A 20654-nucleotide genomic window follows, 5' to 3' on the forward strand; every position below is an offset into this window, starting at 1 on the left:
TCTCCTATTGGTTGATCCCGCCTGCCGGGTGCTCTGCGCTGCTATTAGTCAGCGGATCAGTCAATCACACCGCGGCCCTGAGGCGATACGCCATCCTATTGGCTCCTCCCCTCGGCGTGTCTCCGCCCCTTCTCGCCTATTGGCGGAGCGCGGCTCCGCCCCGTCACGTGCGCTCCCGTCATGCCCCGCAAGCTGCCGTTCAGCGCCAAGCGGAAAAAGCAACAGCTCCGGGACCGGAGGGAGCGGAAACGGGGCGGTGAGGGAGGGGCTGGGGGCGCCGGGAGAGGGGGCCGGGACCCCCGGGATGGGGGGAGAGGGAGCCCCGGGAATGGGGGCTGGGAGCGCCGGGAGAGAGGGTAAAGACCCCGGGGATGGGGGCTGGGATCTCCGGGTTATGAGGGGAAAGACCCCCGGGAATGGAGGCTGAGATCTCCAGATCGTGAGGGGAAAGACCCCCGGGAATGGGGCCTGGAACCTTTGGGTCATGAGGGGAAAGACCCTCAGGGATGGAGGCTGCAATCTCCGCTTTGTGAGGGGAAAGACCCCTGGGAATGGGGGCTGAGATCTCCAGATCGTGAAGGGAAAGATCCCCGGGAATGGGGATCTGGGATCTCCGGTTTATGAGGGAAAAGACCCCCGGGAATGGGGGGAAAAAGACCTCTGGGAATGGCATCTGGGATCTTCGGATCATGAGGGGAAAGACCCCCGGGAAGAAGGGTTGCAATCTCTGCTTTGTGAGGGGAAAGACCCTCAGGAATGAGGGTTGGGATCTCCGGGTTACGAGGAGAAAAATCCCAGGAATGGGGTGAAAAATACCCCCGGGAGGAGGACCGGGACCACCGGGATGGGGCCCCCGGGACCCCCTGACGCCCAGCCCGCTTTTCACAGATGCCCCGGCCGGTCCAGCCTCGGGCCCCGGCAGCCGCAGCGGGAGCCGCGAGCGGGGCGGCGATGGCCCCCCCGGAGACCCCCCCTCAGAGCCCCCCCGGCGCCACGACCCCGGCAGGTGAGGGGTTAAAATAACGGGACTGGATTTGGGATGGGAGTTAAAATGAGGGAAAGCCCGGACTGGATTTGGGCTGGGATTGGGAACGGGAGAAAGTCTGGAGTGGATTTTAGATGGAGATTAATGGGAGGGAAAGTCTGGACTGGATTTGGGATGGGAGTTAAAATAAGGGAAAGCCCGGACTGGATTTGAGCTTGGGATTAATGGGAGGGAAAACCTGGACTGGATTTCGGATGGGAATTAACAGGAGGGAAAGCCTGGGCTGGAATTGGGAATAGGGGAAAGTCTGGACCGGATTTTGGATGGAGATTAATGAGAGGGAAAGCCCGGACTGGATTTCACCTGGAATCCCAGCTGGAGGCAAAACCTGGGTTGGATTCCACCTGGAGCCCAGGTTTAAAGCAAAACCTGGGTTGGATTCCACCTGAAATTGGTTGGAGGCAAGACCCGGCCTGGATTTCACCTGGAATCCCAGCAGGAGACAAAACCCGGCCTGGATTCCACCTGGAGCCCAGGCTTGAGGCAAAACCCGGGTTGGATTCCACCTGGAACCCAGGTTTAAAGCAAAACCTGGGTTGGATTCCACCTGGAGCCCAGGTTTAAAGCAAAACCCGGGTTGGATTCCACCTGAAATTGGTTGGAGGCAAGACCCGGCCTGGATTTCACCTGGAATCCCAGCTGGAGGCAAAACCTGGGTTGGATTCCACCTGGAATCCAGGCTTCAGGCAAAACCTGGCCTGGACTCCACCTGGAACCCTGGTTGGAGGTAAAGCCCGGCCTGGATTTCACCTGGAATCCCAGCTGGAGGCAAAACCTGGGTTGGATTCCACCTGGAACCCAGGTTTAAAGCAAAACCCGGGTTGGATTCCACCTGGAACCCAGGTTTAAAGCAAAACCTGGGTTGGATTCCACCTGGAATCCCGGCTGGAGGCAAAACCTGGGTTGGATTCCACCTGGAACCCAGGCTTGAGGCAAAACCTGGGTTGGATTCCACCTGGAACCCAGGTTTAAAGCAAAACCTGGGTTGGATTTCACCTGGAACCCAGGCTGGAGGCAAAACCCGGGTTGCATTCCACCTGAAATTGGTTGGAGGCAAGACCCGGCCTGGATTTCACCTGGAAGCCAGGTTTAAAACAAAACCTGGCCTGGATCCCGGGTGCCCATGCCCACAGTGGGATCCATCCATGGGTGGGTGACCCCAGGGTGGGTCCATCCATGGGTGGGTGACCCCATGGTGGGGGTCCCGCCCCCGTGACCCCCTCAATTCCCCCCCGCCAGGTTCCGGCTGCAGCTGGGGGGGCCCCGGGCCGAGGCCCTGGAGCGGAGCCGGCGCCGGGCCCAGGAGGAGCTGCTGGAGCCGCTGCCCGAGAGCGCCCTGGAGCTGGAGCCCGACAGCGTCTACGGGACCGGTCAGGGGGCGGGGCCAGCGGGAGGGGCGGGGCTAACCGGGAGGGGGCACTGGGAAAGGGGAGGGGCCACTGGGAAAGGGGAGGGGCCACTGGGGAAAGGGGAGGGGCCACTGGGAATGGGGAGGGGCCACTGGGAATGGGGAGGGGCCACTGGGAAAGGGGAGGGGCCACTGGGAAAGGGGAGGGGTCACTGGGAAAGGGGAGGGGTCACTGGGGAAGGGGAGGGCCACTGGGAAAGGGGGAGTGGTCACTGGGAAAAGGGGAGTGGCCACTGGGAAAGGGGAGGGGCCACTGGGAATGGGGAGGGGCCACTGGGGAAAAGGGGAGGGGTCACTGGGGAAAGGGGAGGGGCCACTGGGAATGAGAAAGTTGTTTCAGGAAAAGGTTAAATAATTTTTGGGAAATGTAAGTGGTCCTAGAAAAGCAATAATTGGCCCTAAAAATAAATAGATGTGTCAATATTATGTAAATACTTATGTAAATTTATGAGTAGCCAGAAAAGAAAGTAGAGTGACCACTGAGAGGGATAAAGTGACCGTTGGGAGGGACAAAGTGGCCATTGGGAAGGACAGAGTGACCACTGGAAGGGCTTAAATGACCACTGAAAGGGACAAAGTGACCATTGGGAGGGACAAAGTGACCACTGGAGGAGATAAAGTGACCACTGGAAGGGCTTAAATGACCACTGAAAGGGACAAAGTGACCATTGGGAGGGACAGAGTGACCATTAGGAGGGATGAAATGACCACTGAAAGGGACAAAGCGACCATTGGAAGGGACAGAGTGACCATTGGGAGGGACAGAGTGACCACTGGGAGGGACAGAGTGACCACTGAAAAGGACAAAGTGACCATTGAGAGGGACAAAGTGACCACTGGGAGGGATTAAATGACCACTGAAAAGGACAAAGTGACCATTGGGAGGGACAGAGTGACCACTAAAAGGGACAGAGTGACCATTGAAAGGGACAAAGTGACCACTGAAAGGGACAGAGTGACCATTGGGAGGGACAAAGTGACCACTGGGAGGGACAGAGTGACCACTGGAAGGGCTTAAATGACCACTGAAAGGGACAAAGTGACCATTGGGAGGGACAGAGTGACCACTGAAAGGGACAAAGTGACCATTGGAAGGGATGAAATGACCACTGGGAGGGACAAAGTGACCATTGGGAGGGACAGAGTGACCACTGGAAGGGACAGAGTGACCACTGAGAGGGACAGAGTGACCATTGGGAGGGACAGAGTGACCACTGCAGGGCACAACCCAACCCCTGTCAGTGCCCGGTGTCCCTTGGCGGTGCCACCGCCCCCCGGGTGACCCCGTGACCCCGCGGTGACCCCGTGTGACCCCGTGTGACCCCGTGTGACCCCAGGGCTGGGGTTCCCGCGGCGCCCGGCCTGGAGTTTCGGGATGAGCGCGGAGGAGCTGCGGCGCCGGGAGGAGGCGGCGTTTGGGGACTTCCTGAGGGACATCGGGGACATTGGGGACAGCGCGGGGGACAGCGCCGGGGACAGCCGGGGGCTGGCGCCCTTCGAGCACAACCTGGAGGTGACACTGGGGGGCTTTGGGGGGGTTTGGGGACATTTTGGGGATTTGGGGACATTGGGGACATTGGGGACACCCCCGGGGACAGCGCCGGGGACAGCCGGGGGCTGGCGCCCTTCGAGCACAACCTGGAGGTGACACTGACGGGGTTTGGGGGTTTGGGGACATTTTGGGGGGGGTTGGGGACATTTTGGGGGGGTTTGGGGACATTTTGGGGGAGTTAAGGGGGGTTTGGGGACATTTTGGGGGGGTTTGGGGACATTTTGGGGGTGTTAAGGGGGGTTTGGGGGACATTGGGGACATTTTGGGGGGGGTTGCGGACATTTTTGGGGGGGTTTGGGGACATTTTGGGGGAGTTAAGGGGGGTTTGGGGACATTTTGGGGGGGTTTGGGGACATTTTGGGGGAGTTAAGGGGGGTTTGGGGGACATTGGGGACATTTTTGGGGCGGTTTGGGGGGTTTGGGGACATTTTGGGGGGTGGTTAAGGGACATTGGGGTCACAAAGAAGGGATTAAAGAGGGGGTTTGGGGACATTTTTGGAGGGGTTTGGGGACATTTTGGGGGGGTTTGGGCACATTTTGGGGGGGTTTGGGGACATTTTTGGGGGGGTTTGGGGACATTTTGGGGGGGGTTTCGGGCAGTTTGAGGGGATTTGGGGACACTGGGGACAGAAAGGGGGACACGAGAGGGGGAGTTAAGGGAGATTGGGGACATTGGGGACACCCCGGGGACAGCACCGGGGACAGCCGGGGGCTGGCGCCCTTCGAGCACAACCTGGAGGTGACACTGCCGGGGTTTGGGGATATTTTGGGGGAGCTTTGGGGACATTTTTGGGGGATTTGGGGACGTTTTTGGGGGGCTTTGGGGGGATTTGGGGACATTTTGGGGCGGTTTGGGGACACTTTTGGGGGGGTTTGGCAGCATTGGAGGGGTTTGGAGACATTTTGGGGGGCTTTGGAGAAATTTTGGGGGAGTTAAGAGGGGTTTGGGGGACATTTGGGACATTTTGGGGGGGTTTGGGGACATTTTTGGGGGGGGTTTGGGGACATTTTGGGGGTTTGGGGACATTTTAGAGGGTTTCTGGACATTTTGGGTGGGTTTGGGGACATTTTGGGGAGTTAAGGGGGGTTTGGGGACATTTTGGGGGAGTTAAGGGGGTTTGGGGGACATTGGGGACATTTTGGGGGGGTTTGTGGGGGTCTGGGGACATTTTGGGGGGGTTTGGGGGACATTGGGGTCACAAAGAAGGGATTAAAGAGGGGGTTTGGGGACATTTTGGGGGGTTTGGGGACGTTTTATGGGGGGTTTGGGGACATTTTGGGGGATTTGGGGACACTGGGGACAGAAAGGGGGACACGAGAGGGGAGTTAAGGGAGATTTGGGGACATTGGGGACAGCGCGGGGGACATCCGGGGCTGGCGCCCTTCGAGCACAACCTGGAGGTGACACTGACGGGGTTTGGGGGGTTTGGGGACATTTTGGGGGGGTTTGGGGAGATTTGGGGGGGTTTGGGGAGATTTGGGGGGTTTGGGGCGGTTTGGGGACATTTTTGGGGGGGTTAAGGTGGCTTTGGGGACATTGGGGGGGGTTGGGGACACTGAGGGGGTTTGGGGACATTGGGGACACCCAGGGGGGTTTGGGGACACTGAGGGGGATTAGGGGACACTGGGGACACTGAGGGGACATTGGGGACACCGGGAGGGTTTGGGGGACATTAATGGGGATTTTGGGGACATTGGGGACACTGAGGGGTTTGGGGGACACTGAGGAGACATTGGGGACCCTGAGGGGACATTGGGGACACTGAGGGGACACTGGGGACACTGAGGGGACTTCGGGGACATTGGGGACACCGAGAGGGTTTGGGGACACCTGAGGGAGTTTGGGGACACTGGGGGGCTTTAAGGGAACATTGGGGACATTGGGGACACCCAGGGGGGTTTGGGGACCCTGAGGGGACATTGGGGACCCTGAGGGGACACTGGGACCCGGTGACGGCCGTGTCGGGCCCGGCCCCAGCGCTGTCCCCGCTGTCCCCGTGTCCCCAGACGTGGCGGCAGCTGTGGCGGGTGCTGGACATGTCGGACATCGTGCTGCTGATCGCCGACGCGCGGCACCCCGTGAGTGACCGGGGGTCACCGGGGTCACCTGGGGGCACCTGGGGGGCACCTGGGCACGTGGGGTCACCTGGGGGCACCTGGGGATCACCTGGGGTCACCTGGGGTCACCTGGGTCACCTGGGGGCACCTGGGGTCACCTGGGGTCACCTGGGTCACCTGGGCATCATCCTGGGTCACCTGGGGTCACTTGGGGGTCACCTGGGGTCACCTGGGGGTCAGCTTTGTCATCCTGGGGGTCACCTGTGTGTGTCACCTGTGTCACCTGTGTGTCACCTGTGTGTCACCTTTGTCATCTGTGTGTTACCTGGGTCACCTGTGTCACCTGGGGGTCACCTGTGTCACCTGGGGGTCACCTGGGGGTCATCTGGGTCACCTGGGGGTCACCTTTGTCACTCTGGGTCACCTGGGTGTCACCTGTGTGTCACCTTTGTCATCCGTGTGTCATCCTGGGTCACCTGGGGTCACCTGGGGGTCAGCTGGGGGTCACCTGGGTGTCACCTTTGTCACTCTGTGTCACCTGTGTGTTACCTATGTGTCAGCTGTGTCACCTGTGGGTCACCTGTGTCACCTGGGTGTCACCTGTGTGTCAGCTGTGTGTCACCTGTGTGTCACCTGGGGGTCACCTGGGCACGTGGGGTCACCTGGGGGTCACCTGGGTCACCTGGGGTCACCTGGGGGTCGGCTTTGTCATCCTGGGGTCACCTGGAGTCACCTGGGTCATCAGTGTGTCACCCTGGGTCACCTGGGCACGTGCGGTCACCTGGGTCACCTGGGGGGCACCTGGGGTCACCTGGGAGTCACCTGTGTCACCTGTGTCACCCTGGGTCACCTGGGTGTCACCTGTGTGTGTCATTTGTGTCACCCGTGTGTCACCCTGCGTGTCACTTGTGTCACCTGTGTGTCACCTGGGTGTCACCTGGGTGTCACCTGTGTTACCCTGGGTCACCTGACTGTCATCTGTGTGTGTCATCTGCATCATCTGTGTGTCACCTGTGTGTCACCTTTGTCACCCTGGGTCACCTGTGTGTCACCTGGGTGTCACCTCTGTGTCACCTGTGTGTCACCTGGGTGTCACCTGGGTGTCACCTTTGTCACTCTGGGTCACCTGTGTCACCTGTGTGTCACCCTGTGTCACCTTTGTCATCCTGGGTCACCTGTGTCACCTGGGGGTCACCTTTGTCACCCTGTGTCACCTGTGTGTTACCTATGTGTGTCATCTGTGTGTCACCTGTGTGTCACCTTTGTCACCCTGGGTCACCTGTGTGTCACCTGGGTGTCACCCTGCGTCACCTGATGACTGCTCCGTGTCCCCTTGGTGTCCCCTTTGTGTGTCCCTGTGTCACCCGGTGACTGCCTTGTGTCGCTGTGTCCCCTGTGACTGTCCCCATGTCCCCAATGTCCTGCTGTGTCTGTCTCTGTGTCCTCCTGTGACTGTCCCCATGTCCCCAGGCCCTGGGTGTGTCCCCCTGTCCCTGTGTGCCCATGTCATGCAGGACCTGGCTGTGTCCCCATGACTGTCCCCATGTCCCTTTGTGTCCTCCTGTCCCTGACTGTCCCCATGACTGTCCCCATGTCCCTGACTGTCCCCTTGGTGTCCCCAGGCCCCTGGGCATCCCACCCTTGCTGTGCTCCCATGTCACCCAGGCCCTGGCTGTGTCCCTCTGTCCCTGACTGTCCCCATGTCCCTGACTGTCCCCATGATGTCCCCATGTCCCTTTGTGTCCCCATGTCCCCAGGCCCTGGGTGTGTCCCCATGTCCCTTTGTGTCCCTCTGTCCCTGACTGTCCCCTTGGTGTCCCCTTTGTGTCCCCATGTCCTCCTGACTGTCCCCTTGGTGTCCCCATGACTGTCCCCATGTCCCTCTGTCCCTGACCGTCCTTGACTGTCCCTTTGTGTCCCCATGTCCCCAGGCCCTGGCTGTGTCCTCCTGTCCCTGACTGTCCCCATGATGTCCCCATGTCCCTTGGTGTCCCCATGTCCCTGACTGTCCCCTTGGTGTCCCCAGGCCCTGGGCATCCCGCCCTCGCTGTGCTCCCACGTCACCCAGCACCTGGCTGTGTCCCCATGTCTGTCCCCATGTCCCTGACTGTCCCCATGTCCCTGACTGTCCCCCTGACTGTCCGTCTGTCCCCCCAGGCCCTGGGCATCCCGCCCTCCCTGTGCTCCCACATCACCCAGCACCTGGCTGTGTCCCCATGTCCCTGATTGTCCCCATGATGTCCCCATGTCCCTTGGTGTCCCCAGGCCCTGGGCATCCCGCCCTCGCTGTGCTCCCACATCACTCAGGACCTGGCTGTGTCCCCATGCCCCTGACTGTCCCTGACTGTCCCCCTGTCCCTGACTGTCCTCCTGTCCCTGACTGTCCCCATGATGTCCCCATGCCCCGTGACTGTCCCTCTGTCCCCAGGCCCTGGGCATCCCGCCCTCGCTGTGCTCCCACATCACGCAGGACCTGGCCAAGGGTCTCATCCTCATCCTCAACAAGGTGGATCTGACCCCGCCCGCGGTGGCCACGGCCTGGAGCCACCTCCTGAGGGCGCGGTACGGCCCGGCCAGGGTGGTCCCGTTCAGCACCAACCCCGGAGCACCCCCAGCCCCGGGTAAATGTTTGGGGGGGATTTGGGGTGAATTTGGGGGTTTTGGGGTGAATTTGGGGGGTTTTTAGGGTTTTTTTGGGGTGACATTGGAGCCACCTCTTGAGGGCTCAGTATGGGTCGGCCAAGGTGGTCCCGTTGGGAACCAACCCTGGACCACCCCAGCCCCGGGTAAATGTTTGGGGTGAATTTGGGGGGTTTTGGGGTGAATTTGGGGGGTTTTGGGGTGAATTTGGAGTGAATTTGGGGGTGACATTGGGAGCCACCTCCTGAGGGCCCGGTACGGCCCGGCCAGGGTGGTCCCGTTCAGCACCAACCCCGGAGCACCCCCAGCCCCGGGTAAATGTGGGATTTGGGGTGAATTTGGGGGGATTTGGGGTGAATTTGGGGGGTTTTGGGGTGACATTGGGAGCCACCTCCTGAGGGCTTGGTACGGCCCGGCCAGGGTGGTCCCGTTCAGCACCACCCCCGGAGCACCCCCAGCCCCGGGTAAATGTTTGGGGTGAATTTGAGGGGTTTTGGGGTGAATCTGGGGGGTTTGGGGTGATTTAGGGGTGAATTTGGGGTGACATTGGGAGCCACCTCCTGAGGGCCCAGTACGGCCCGGCCAGGGTGGTCCCGTTCAGCACCAACCCCGGAGCACCCCCAGCCCCGGGTAAAGGTTTGGGGGGGTTTGGGGTGAATTTGGGGGGTGTTGGGGGTAGATACTGGGATGAATTTGGGAGGATTTGGGGGTGACATTTAGGGGGTTTCAGGGTGGGATTTGGGGGTGTTTTGGGGGGTTTTGGAGGGATTTTGGGGGGGTTTTGGAGTGAATTTGGGGGGCGTTTGGGGTGAATTTGGGGGTAGATACTGGGGTAAATTTGGGACTGAATTTGGGAGGATTTGGGGGTGACATTCAGGGGCTTTTGGGGTGGGATTTGGGGGGTTTTGGTGTGAGTAGGGAGATTTTGGGGGGATTTGGGGGTAGATATTGGGGGGAATTTGGGACTGAATTTGGGAGGATTTGGGGTGACATTCAGGGGGTTTCCGGGTGGGATTTAAGGGGTGTTTTGGGGGGTTTTGGAGTGATTTTGGGGGTTTTGGAGTGAATTTGGGGGGTTTGGGGTGAATTTGGGGGGGGTTGGGGGTAGATACTGGGGTGAATTTGGGAGGATTTGGGGGTGACATTCAGGGGCTTTTGGGGTGGGATTTGGGGGTGTTTTGGGGTGAGTTGGGAGATTTTGGGGGGATTTGGGGGTAGATATTGGGGGGAATTTGAGGTGAATTTGGGAGGATTTGGGGGAGACATTCAGGGAGTTTTGGGGTGGGATTTGGGGGGGTTTTGGGGTGATTTTGGGTGGTTTTGGTCTGAATTTGGGGTTTTGGGGTGAATTTGGGGGTGTTGGGGGTAGATACTGGGGTGAATTTGGGAGGATTTGGGGGTGACATTTAGGGGGTTTTGGGGTGGGATTTGGGGGTGTTTTGGGGGGTTTTGGAGTGATTTTGGGGGGGTTTTGGAGTGAAATTGGGGGGTGTTTGGGGTGAATTTGGGGGTAGATACTGGGGTAAATTTGGGACTGAATTTGGGAGGATTTTGGGGTGACATTCAGGGGCTTTTGGGGTGGGATCTGGGGGTGTTTTGGTGTGAGTAGGGAGATTTTGGGGGGATTTGGGAGTAGATATTGGGGGGAATTTGAGAGGATTTAGGGGTGACATTCAGGGGGTTTTGGGGTGGGATTTGGGGGGTTTTGGTGTGAGTAGGGAGATTTTGGGGGTAGATATTGGGGGGAATTTGAGGTGAATTTGGGAGGATTTGGGGGTGACATTCAGGGGGTTTTGGGGTGGGATTTGGGGGGGGTTTTGCAGGGTTTGAGGTGCCCCTGAGCTGTTTTGGGGGTCCTGATCCCCCCCTTGTGCCCCTCAGGGCTGCAGAAGAGGCAGAAGAAAAGGGCTGGGGGGCGCTGGGCTGGTTTTGGGGTGACATTTGGTGTTTTTGGGGTAACATTTGGTGTTTTTGGGGTCCCCCAGGGCTGCAGAAGAGGCAGAAGAAGAGGGGGGGGCGCTGGAGCCGCGCTGTGGGACCCCGACTGCTGCTGGAGGCCTGCGAGGAGATCGTGGGGGGGGCAGGTGCGTGGGGAGGGGTCCTGGGGGGGTTTGGGTTTGTGGGGAGGGGTCCTGGGGGGATTTGGGGGGGGTTTGGGTTTGTGGGGAGGGGTCCTGAGGGGATTTGGGGGTTTGAGAGGGGTCCCGAGGGGGTTTTAGGGGAGTTTGGGTCTGTGGGGAGGGGTCCTGAGGGGGTTTGGGGGGGATTTGGGTTTATGGGGGGGGTCCTGAGGGGGTTTGGGGGGTTTGAGAGGGGTCCCAGGGGGGTTTTAGGGGAGTTTGGGTCTGTGGGGAGGGGTCCCAGGGGGTCTCGGGGGGTTTGGGGTCACCCCAAGGGGGGAATGGACACTGGGGTCACCCATCCAGGCCCTGCCCGGGGCGGATCCTGCTTAGCTTTGTAATGGGGGCTGGGGGGTGACACAAGGGGGACTCTGGGGGGGGATTCCTGTGGCTCTTAACTGTCCCCAGTGTCCCCCCAGTATCTCCCAGTTCATCCCAGTTCATCCCAGTCCCTCCCAGTCCATTCCAGTTTATCCCAGTCCATTCCCAGTCCATTCCCAATCCCCTTTCAGTATCCCCGGTGTCTCTCCCAGTCCATCCCAGTTAATCCCAATCCATCCCAGTTTGGTCCCAGTATGTCCCAGTCTGTCCCAGTATCTCCCAGTCCCTCCCAGACCCCCCAATCTCCATCCCAGTTCATTCCAGTCCATTCCAGTTTATCCCACTCCATTCCCAGTCCCTCCCAGTTTGCTCCCAGTCGCTCCCAGTTTGACCCCAGTATCCCCGGTGTCTCTCCCAGTTTCTCCCAGTTTGCTCCCAGTCCCTCCCAGTCCATTCCATTTAATCCCAGTCCATCCCAGTTTGGTCCCAGTATGTCCCAGTCTGTCCCAGTATCTCCCAGTCCCCTCCCAGCCCCTCCCAGACCCCCCAATCTCCATCCCAGTCCATCCCAGTTAATCCCACTCCATCCCAGTCCCTCCCAGTTTGACCCCAGTATCCCCGGTGTCTCTCCCAGTTTCTCCCAGTTTGCTCCCAGTCCATCCCCAGTCCATTCCATTTAATCCCAGTCCATCCCAGTTTGGTCCCAGTATGTCCCAGTTTGCTCCCAGTCCATCCCCAGTCCCTCCCAGTTTGACCCCAGTATCCCGGTGTCTCTCCCAGTCCATCCCAGTTTATCCCAGTCCATCCCAGTCCCCCCAGTGACCATCCCCAGTCCCTCCCAGTGTCTCTCCCAGTCCATCCCAGTCCCTCCCAGTTTGCTCCCAGTCCCCCCCAGTCCCTCCCAGTATCCCCAGTATCCCCGCTGTCCCTCCCAGTCCATCCCAGTATCCATAACTCCATTCTCAGTCCCTCCCAGTCCCTCCCAGTCCCTCCCAGTATCCCTGTCTCTCCCAGTCCATCCCAGTTTGCTCCCAGTCCCTCCCAGTCCATTCTATTTAATCCCAGTCCCTCCCAGTTTGATCCCAGTCCCTCCCAGTTTGATCCCAGTCCCTCCCAGTTTGACCCCAGTATCCCGCTGTCTCTCCCAGTCCATCCCAGTCCCTCCCAGTTTGACCCCAGTATCCCCGGTGTCCCTCCCAGTCCATCCCAGTGTCCATAGCTCCATTCTCAGTCCCTCCCAGTCCTCCCAGTTTGCTCCCAGTCCCTCCCAGTTTGACCCCAGTATCCCCGGTGTCTCTCCCAGTTCCTCCCAGTTTGCTCCCAGTCCCTCCCAGTCCCTCCCAGTCCATCCCAGTCCCTCCCAGTTTGACCCCAGTATCCCCAGTGTCTCTCCCAGTCCCTCCCAGTCCCTCCCAGTCCATCCCAGTTTGCTCCCAGTCCCTCCCAGTATCCCCAGTATCCCGCTGTCTCTCCCAGTCCATCCCAGTTAATTCCAGTCAATCCCAGTTAACTCCAGTCCATCCCAGTCCCTCCCAGTCCCTCCCAGTATCCCGCTGTCTCTCCCAGTTGACCTCAGCAGCTGGCGGGCGCGGCTGGAGCGGGCGGAGCAGCGCCCCGAGGATGAGGAGGATGATGAAGATGAGGAGGAGGAGCCGCCGGGAGGGGAGGAAGAGGAGGAGGAGGAAGGGGCGGGGCCTGGGGGCGTGGCCCCGCCCCGGCAGTGGGAGCGCTACCGGCACGGCGTGCTGACCCTGGGCTGCGTGGGTGCGTCAGGGGGCGGGGCCAGCCGGGGGCGTGGTCATTGTGGGTGTGGTCTGTGGGGTCTGATCACTGTGGGCGTGGCTCACAGTGGGTGTGGTTTCAATGGGAGAGGCTCACTGTGGGTGTGGTTTATGTTGTATAACTCACTGTGGGTGTGGTTTATGTGGCTATAACTCACTGTGGGTGTGGTTTATGGGGCTATAACTCACTGGGAATGGTTTATTGGGCTGTAACGGTAGGTGTGGTTTGGGGCTATAACTCACTGTGGGTGTGGTTTATGTGGGTGTGTCTCACTATGGGTGTGGTTTATGTTGTATAACTCACTGTGGGTGTGGTTTATGTGGCTATAACTCACTGTGGGTGTGGTTTATGGGGCTATAACTCACTGTGGGTGTGGTTTACGGGGCTATAACTCACTGTGGGTGTGGTTTATGTGGCTATAACTCACTGTGGGTGTGGTTTATGAGGGCGTGTCTCACTGTGGGTGTGGTTTATGTGGCTATAACTCACTGTGGGTGTGGTTTACGGGGCTGTAACTCACTGTGGGTGTGGTTTACGGGGCTATAACTCACTGTGGGTGTGGTTTATGTGGCTATAACTCACTGTGGGTGTGGTTTACGGGGCTATAACTCACTGTGGGTGTGGTTTATGTGGCTATAACTCACTGTGGGTGTGGTTTATGTGGCTATAACTCACTGTGGGTGTGGTTTATGTGGCTGTAACTCACTGTGGGTGTGGTTTATGTGGCTATAACTCACTGTGGGCGTGGTTTACAGGGATGTAACTCACTGTGGGTGTGGTTTACGGGGCTATAACTCACTGTGGGTGTGGTTTATGTGGCTATAACTCACTGTGGGTGTGGTTTACGGGGCTATAACTCACTGTGGGTGTGGTTTATGTGCTTACAACTCACTGTGGGTGTGGTTTATGTGGCTGTAACTCACTGTGGGTGTGGTTTATGGGGCTATAACTCACTGTGGGTGTGGTTTATGTGGCTATAACTCAATGTGGGTGTGGTTTATGTGCTTACAACTCATTGTGGGTGTGGTTTACGGGGCTGTAACTCACTGTGGGTGTGGTTTATGTGGCTGTAACTCACTGTGGGTGTGGTTTACGTGGCTCTAACTCACTGTGGGTGTGGTTTATGTGGCTATAACTCACTGTGGGTGTGGTTTATGGGGCTGTAACTCACTGTGGGTGTGGTTTATGTGGCTCTAACTCACTGTGGGTGTGGCCAGTGTGGGTGTGTCTCACTATGGGTGTGGTTTACATGGCTATAACTCACTGTGGGTGTGGTTTACGTGCCTATAACTCACTATGGGTGTGGCTTACGGGGCAGTTACTCAATGTGGGTGTGGCTTACGTGGCTATAATTCACTGTGGGTGTGGTTTACGGGGCTGTAACTCACTGTGGGTGTGGTTTATGTGGCTATAACTCACTGTGGGTGTGGTTTACGGGGCTCTAACTCACTGTGGGCGTGGCCAGTGTGGGTGTGTCTCACCTGTCGCTCCGGCCCCGCCCAGGGCTGCCCAACGCCGGTAAATCGTCGGTGCTGAACGCGGTGCTGGGCCGCAGCGCGGTGGGCGTGTCCCGCGCCCCCGGCCGCACCCGCTACTTCCAGACGCATTTCCTGACGGCCACGGTGCGGCTCTGCGACTGCCCCGGCCTGGTGTTCCCCTCCAGGGCCCCCCCCGAGCTCCAGGTGAGGCACCGACCGGGACAGGTGGGACCTGAACACGCCCAGGTGTGACCTGAACACGCCCAGGTGGGACCTGAACGTGGCCAGGTGTGACCTGAACACGCCCAGGTGTGACCTGAACCCATCCAGGTGTGACCCCAACCCACCAGGTGTGACCTAAACCCATCCCAGCCCTGTCAGGTGTGACCTGAACCTGGACAGGTGTGACCTGAACACGCCCAGGTGGGACCTGAACGTGGACAGGTGTGACCTGAACCCATCCAGGTGTGACCCAAACCCCTCCAAACCCACCCAGGTGTGACCTGAACCCACCAGGTGTGACCTGAACCTGGACGGGTGTGACCTGAACCCACCAGGTGTGACCCAAACCCCTCCAGGTGTGACCCAAACCCACCCAGGTGTGACCTGAACCTGGACAGGTGTGACCCAAACCCACCAGGTGTGACCCAAACCCACCCAGGTGTGACCTGAACCCACCAGGTGTGACCCAAACCCACCAGGTGTGACCTGAACCCATCCAGGTGTGACCTGAACACACCCAGGTGTGACCCAAACCCCTCCAAACCCACCAGGTGTGACCCCCAACACCCTCAGGTCCTGGCAGGGCTGTACCCCATTATTTTACCCCATTATTTTTCCTGTTTCAGGTCCTGGCAGGGGTGTACCCCATTGCCCAGCTGCAGGACCCCTACTCTGCCATGGGGTGTTTGCGTTTTTGGGGTTATGGGGTTTCTCAGGTCCTGGCAGGGGTGTACCCCATTATTTTACCCCGTTATCTCTCCCCACAGGTCCTGGCAGGGGTGTACCCCATTGCCCAGCTGCAGGACCCCTACTCTGCCGTGGGGTTTTTGGGGTTTCTCAGGTCCTGGCAGGGGTGTACCCCATTATTTTACCCTATTGTTTTTCTCTCCCAGGTCCTGGCAGGGGTGTACCCCATTATTGCACCCCATTTTGTGTCACAGGTCCTGGCAGGGGTGTACCCCATTATTTTACCCCATTATCTCTCCCCACAGGTCCTGGCAGGGGTGTACCCCATTGTTTTACCCCATTATTTTTCCTGTTTCAGGTCCTGGCAGGGGTGTACCCCATTGCCCAGCTGCAGGACCCCTACTCTGCCGTGGGGTTTTTGGGGTTTCTCAGTGTGTTTTTCTCTCCCCACAGGTCCTGGCAGGGCTGTACCCCATTATTTTACCCTGTTATTTTTCCTGTTTCAGGTCCTGGCAGGGGTGTACCCCATTGCCCAGCTGCAGGACCCCTACTCGGCCGTGGGGTTTTTGGGGTTTCTCAGGTCCTGGCAGGGGTGTACCCCATTGTTTTACCCCATTGTGTTTCCTGTTTCAGGTCCTGGCAGGGGTGTACCCCATTGCCCAGCTGCAGGACCCCTACTCTGCCGTGGGGTTTTTGGGGTTTTTGGGGTTTCTCAGTGTGTTTTTCTCTCCCCACAGGTCCTGGCAGGGGTGTACCCCATTGCCCAGCTGCAGGACCCCTACTCGGCCGTGGGGTTTTTGGGGTCCCGCCTGGCCCTGCCCCCGCTGCTGCAGCTGCGCCCCCCCAGCGGCCCCGGCTGGACGGCCTGGGAGCTCTGCGAAGGTGGGAACCTTCCGGAACCTTCTATAACCTTCCAGGACCTTCTATAACCTTCCAGGACCTTCTGGAACCTTCCGGAACCTTCTGGAACCTTCCAGAACGTTCCGGAAACTTCTATAACCTTCCGGAACCTTCTATAACCTTCCAGAACCTTCCGGGACCTTCGGGGACCTTCCGGAACCTTCCAGAACCTTCCGGAACCTTCTATAACCTTTCCGGAACTTCCGGAACCTTCTATAACCTTCCAGGACCTTCTGGAACCTTCCGGAACCTTCTATAACCTTCCATGACCTTCTGGAACCTTCCAGAACCTTCTGGAACCTTCTATAACCTTCCGGAACCTTCCGGAACTTTCTATAACCTTCCAGAACCTTCTGGAACCTTCTATAACCTTCCGGGACCTTCCGGAACCTTCTATAACCTTCCGGGACCTTCCGGAACTTTCTATAACCTTCTATAACCTTCCGGAACCTTCTATAACCTTCCGGGACCTTCTATAACCTTCCGGGACCTTCCGGAACCTTCTATAACTTTCTGGAACCTTCCGGGACCTTCCGGAACCTTCTATAACTTTCTGGAACCTTCCGGAACCTTGTAGAACTTTCCAGAACCTTCTGGAACCTTCTATAACCTTCCAGGACCTTCTATAACCTTCCAGGACCTTCTGGAACCTTCCGGAACCTTCTATGGCCTTCCAGAACCTTCTATAACCTTCCAGAACCTTCTGGAACCTTCTATAACCTTCCGGAACCTTCTATAACCTTCCGGAACCTTCTATAACCTTCCAGAACCTTCTGGAACCTTCTATAACCTTCCGGAACCTTCTATAACCTTCCGGAACCTTCCGGAACCTTCTATAACCTTTCCGGAACTTCCGGAACCTTCTATAACCTTCCAGGACCTTCTGGAACCTTCCGGAACCTTCTATAACTTTCCAGAACCTTCTGGAACCTTCTATAACCTTTCCAGAACTTCCGGAACTTTCTATAACCTTCCGGGACCTTCTGGAACCTTCTATAACCTTTCCGGAACCTTCTATAACCTTCCGGAACCTCCTATAACCTTCCAGAACTTTCCGGAACCTTCTATAACCTTCTGGAACCTTCCGGAACCTTCTGGAACCTTCCAGAACCTTCTATAACCTTCCGGGACCTTCCGGAACCTTCTATAACCTTCCAGAACGTTCCAGAACCTTCTATAACCTTCCAGGACCTTCTGGGATAGCCCGGAATGTTCTGGGGTTTGAGGGAAATTTGGGGATTTTGGTGCAATTTTGGGGGCATTTTTTGTGGGAATTCCGAGGGGAAAATTCCGGAATGTTTGGGATTTATTTGGGTTTTTTTTTGTTTTGGGAATATTCAGGATTTTTTTGAATATTTGGGGATTTATTTAGGAATATTTGGGATATTTTTTAGGTATTTTTGGGGTGTTTTTCCTGCAATTTTATGACCATTTTTGGGGTGTTTTTTGGAACATTTCTCTGCCATTTTCTGACCATTTTTGGGGTGTTTCCTCTGCTATTTTCGGGTGATTTTTGGGATTTTTTGACCATTTTTGGGTGATTTTTGTGATATTTCCCCTGCCATTTTGTGCCCATATTTGGGGTATTTTTGGGCCATTTCCCCTCTTATTTTCTGACCATTTTTGGGTGATTTTTGTGATATTTCCCCTGCCATTTTGGGCCCATATTTGGGGTATTTTTGGGCCATTTTTCCCCTGTTATTTTCTGACCATTTTTGGGTGATTTTTGGTGTATTTCCCCTGGTATTTTGGGCCCATATTTGGGGTATTTTTGGGCCATTTCCCCTGTTATTTTCTGACCATTTTTGGGTGTTTTTGGATGTTTATTTGGGACATTTCTCCTGCTATTTTACGACCACTTTTGGGGTATTTTTGGGGTGTTTTCTCTGCTATTTTGGGGTGATTTTTGAGATATTTCCCCTGCTATTTTATGACGATTTTTGGGGTATTTTGGGGTGTTTTCTCTGCTATTTTGGGGTGATTTTTGGTGTATTTCCCCTGCCATTTTGGCCCCATATTTGGGGTATTTTTGGGCCATTTCCCCTGTTATTTTTTGACCGTTTCTGGGTGTTTTTCCCCCAGCCTGGGCAGAGCAGAGGGGTTACAAAACGGCGAGGGCGGCTCGGAACGACGTGGCCAGGGCGGCCAACGGGCTCCTGAGGATGGCGGCCGAGGGGAGGATCCGGCTGTGCATGAGACCCCCGGGGTATTCACTGCAAAAAGGTACCAAAAATATCCAAAATTGGGGATTTGGGGCAGTTTTGGGTGAATTTGGGGGCTCCTGAGGATGGCGGCCGAGGGGAGGATCCGGCTGTGCATGAGACCCCCGGGGTATTCACTGCAAAAAGGTACCAAAAATATCCAAAATTGGGGATTTGGGGCAGTTTTGGGTGAATTTGGGGGCTCCTGAGGATGGCGGCCGAGGGCAGGATCAGGCTGTGCATGAGGCCACCGGGGTATTCACTGCAAAAAGGTACCAAAAATACCCAAAAATAGCCAAAATTGGGGATTTGGGACCCAAAAACATCCAAAATTGGGGATTTGGGGCAGTTTTGGGTGAATTTGGGGCAGTTTTGGGTGAATTTGGGGGCTCCTGAGGATGGCGGCCGAGGGCAGGATCCGGCTGTGCATGAGACCCCCGGGGTATTCACTGCAAAAAGGTACCAAAAATATCCAAAATTGGGGATTTGGGACCCAGAAATATCCAAAATTGGGGATTTGGGGCCCAAAAATATCCGAAATTGGGGATTTGGGACGCAAAAATACCCAAAATTGGGAGTTTGGGACCCAAATATATCAAAAATTGGGGATGTGGGACCCAAAAATATCCAAAATTGGGAGTTTGAGACCCAAAAATATCCAAAATTGGGAGTTTGGGACTCAAAAATATCCAAAATTGGGGATTTGGGACCCAGAAATATCCAAAATTGGGAGTTTGGGACCCAAAAAATTCCAAAATTGGGAGGTTGGGGCCCAAGAATATTCAAAATTGGGGGTTTGGGACCCAAAAATATCCAAAATTGGGGATTTGGGGCCCAAAAACAGCCAAAATTGGGGGTTTGGGACCCAAAAATATCCAAAATTGGGGGTTTGGGACCCAAAAATATTCAAAATTGGGGATTTGGGACCCAAAAATATCCAAAATTGGGGATTTGCGACCCAAAAATTCCAAAATTGAGGATTTGGGACCAAAAAATCAAAAATCAGGGATTTGGGACCCAAAAAATATCCAACATTAGGGATTTAAAACCCCCCAAAAAAAAAACCAAAAATTGGGGATTTAGACTCCAAAAAACTCCAAAATTGGGGTTTTGGGGAGGGATTTGGGAGGTTTGGGACCCTGAAAAATCCAAAATTTGGGGGTTTGGGTGGGGTTTTGGGGCAGATTTTGGGGGGAAGAGTTTTGGTACCCAAAAAAGTCCAAAATTGGGGATTTAGGATCCGAAATTGGGGATTTGGGGGAGAATTTGGGAGATTTGGAGAACCAAAAAAACCAAAATTGGGGATTTAGGATCCGAAATTGGGGATTTGGGGCTCAAAAAATCCCAAATTTGGGATTTTGGGGGGAATTTGGGGCGTTTTGGGTCCTTTTTTTGGGGTTTTTTTGGGGTCTGGGCCCCTCCCGGGTGGCCCCGCCCCTTTTGCCCCACCCTCCTTAGCCCCGCCCCCTCTGCCCCTCCCCCAGAGCACTGGGAGCTCCACCCCGACACCGCGGCCATGGCGGCCATGACAGGGGGCGGGGCCAGTGCCCCTCCCCCGCCCAGCGCCGCCTCCAGCTCCGAGGACGACGAGGGGGAGGAGCCAGAGGAGGCCACGCCCCCTCCCAGCCCCGCCCCCAACCCCTTCGCGCTGCTGGGGGAGGATGAGTGCTGAGCCACGCCCCTTTTTTGGGGAGGAACCAATCGGAGCGCGCGGATTAGCATACGGCCATATATGGAATAAAGGGTTTATTTCTGCAGAGCTGATTGGGTGATCCTGGCGGCCAATCAGAGCGTGGGGGCGGGGCCTGGGGAGTGAGGTCATTGTTAGGCCACACCCATCTCCTTATATGGATTTGACTCCACCCAACATAGCCACGCCCACACTTTGGGTATTGCCACACCGACACTTCCTTTTGGGGGGTTAGCCCCGCCCACATTCCCTTATTTAGGTTTAGCCCCGCCCACATCCCCTTATTTGGGTTTAGTCCCGCCCACATCCCCTTATTTGGGTTTAGTCCCGCCCACATCCCCTCGCTTGGGTTTAGCCCCTCCCACAGTCCTTTTAATGGACTTAGCCACGCCCACATTCCCCTTTTGGGGGGTTTAGCCACACCCACATTCCCTTATTTGGATTTAGCCACGCCCACATGTCCTTATTTGGGCTTAGCCACACCCCCATTTTTTAATTTGGTTTTTGCTCCACCCACAAGTTATTATTTTGTATTTGCTCCGCCCACAGT

At 56.7% G+C, this 20654-nt stretch overlaps 2 protein-coding genes across 3 annotated transcripts in view; both read left to right on the forward strand.

Annotated features, from left to right (window-relative positions):
* Nucleotides 1-4965, forward strand: part of DHX16 (DEAH-box helicase 16) — a 116927-nt gene extending 111962 nt beyond the window's left edge. Inside the window, exon 21 of the mRNA XM_064737505.1 lies at nucleotides 4953-4965. The gene's annotated coding sequence lies outside the window, so the exon portion shown is untranslated. The remainder of the gene's footprint in view (nucleotides 1-4952) is intronic.
* Nucleotides 155-20270, forward strand: GNL1 (G protein nucleolar 1 (putative)). 2 transcript variants are annotated; one of them, XR_010443260.1, is made up of 12 exons: nucleotides 155-256; nucleotides 889-1006; nucleotides 2285-2415; nucleotides 3791-3966; nucleotides 6013-6084; nucleotides 8492-8684; nucleotides 10689-10787; nucleotides 12711-12908; nucleotides 14430-14608; nucleotides 16051-16195; nucleotides 18296-18686; nucleotides 19899-20024. XR_010443260.1 is itself a non-coding variant. In XM_064737511.1 (12 exons), the coding sequence occupies exons 1-12, from the start codon at nucleotides 181-183 to the stop codon at nucleotides 20084-20086; spliced, it is 1716 nt and encodes a 571-aa protein (XP_064593581.1). In that variant the 5' UTR covers nucleotides 155-180; the 3' UTR covers nucleotides 20087-20270. The 2 variants fall into 2 exon arrangements, 1 of the variants encoding a protein (XP_064593581.1); XM_064737511.1 differs by having other exon boundaries at nucleotides 18296-18436; nucleotides 19899-20270.
* Nucleotides 20271-20654: the final 384 nt, after the last annotated feature.

This window comes from Zonotrichia leucophrys, unplaced genomic scaffold, assembly GCF_028769735.1.
Source record: "Zonotrichia leucophrys gambelii isolate GWCS_2022_RI unplaced genomic scaffold, RI_Zleu_2.0 Scaffold_64_270646, whole genome shotgun sequence".
Taxonomy (NCBI): Eukaryota; Metazoa; Chordata; class Aves; order Passeriformes; family Passerellidae; genus Zonotrichia; species Zonotrichia leucophrys.

Excerpts from the sequence above, each read along its gene's own strand:
- GNL1 (XM_064737511.1), top strand. The coding sequence starts at position 181 with ATGCCCCGCAAGCTGCCGTTCAGCGCCAAGCGGAAAAAGCAACAGCTC. Across the intron at positions 12,909-14,429 it reads GCTGACCCTGGGCTGCGTGG|GGCTGCCCAACGCCGGTAAA; the intron begins GTGCGTCAGGGG and ends GGCCCCGCCCAG. Across the intron at positions 16,196-18,295 it reads GGCCTGGGAGCTCTGCGAAG|CCTGGGCAGAGCAGAGGGGT; the intron begins GTGGGAACCTTC and ends TTTTTCCCCCAG.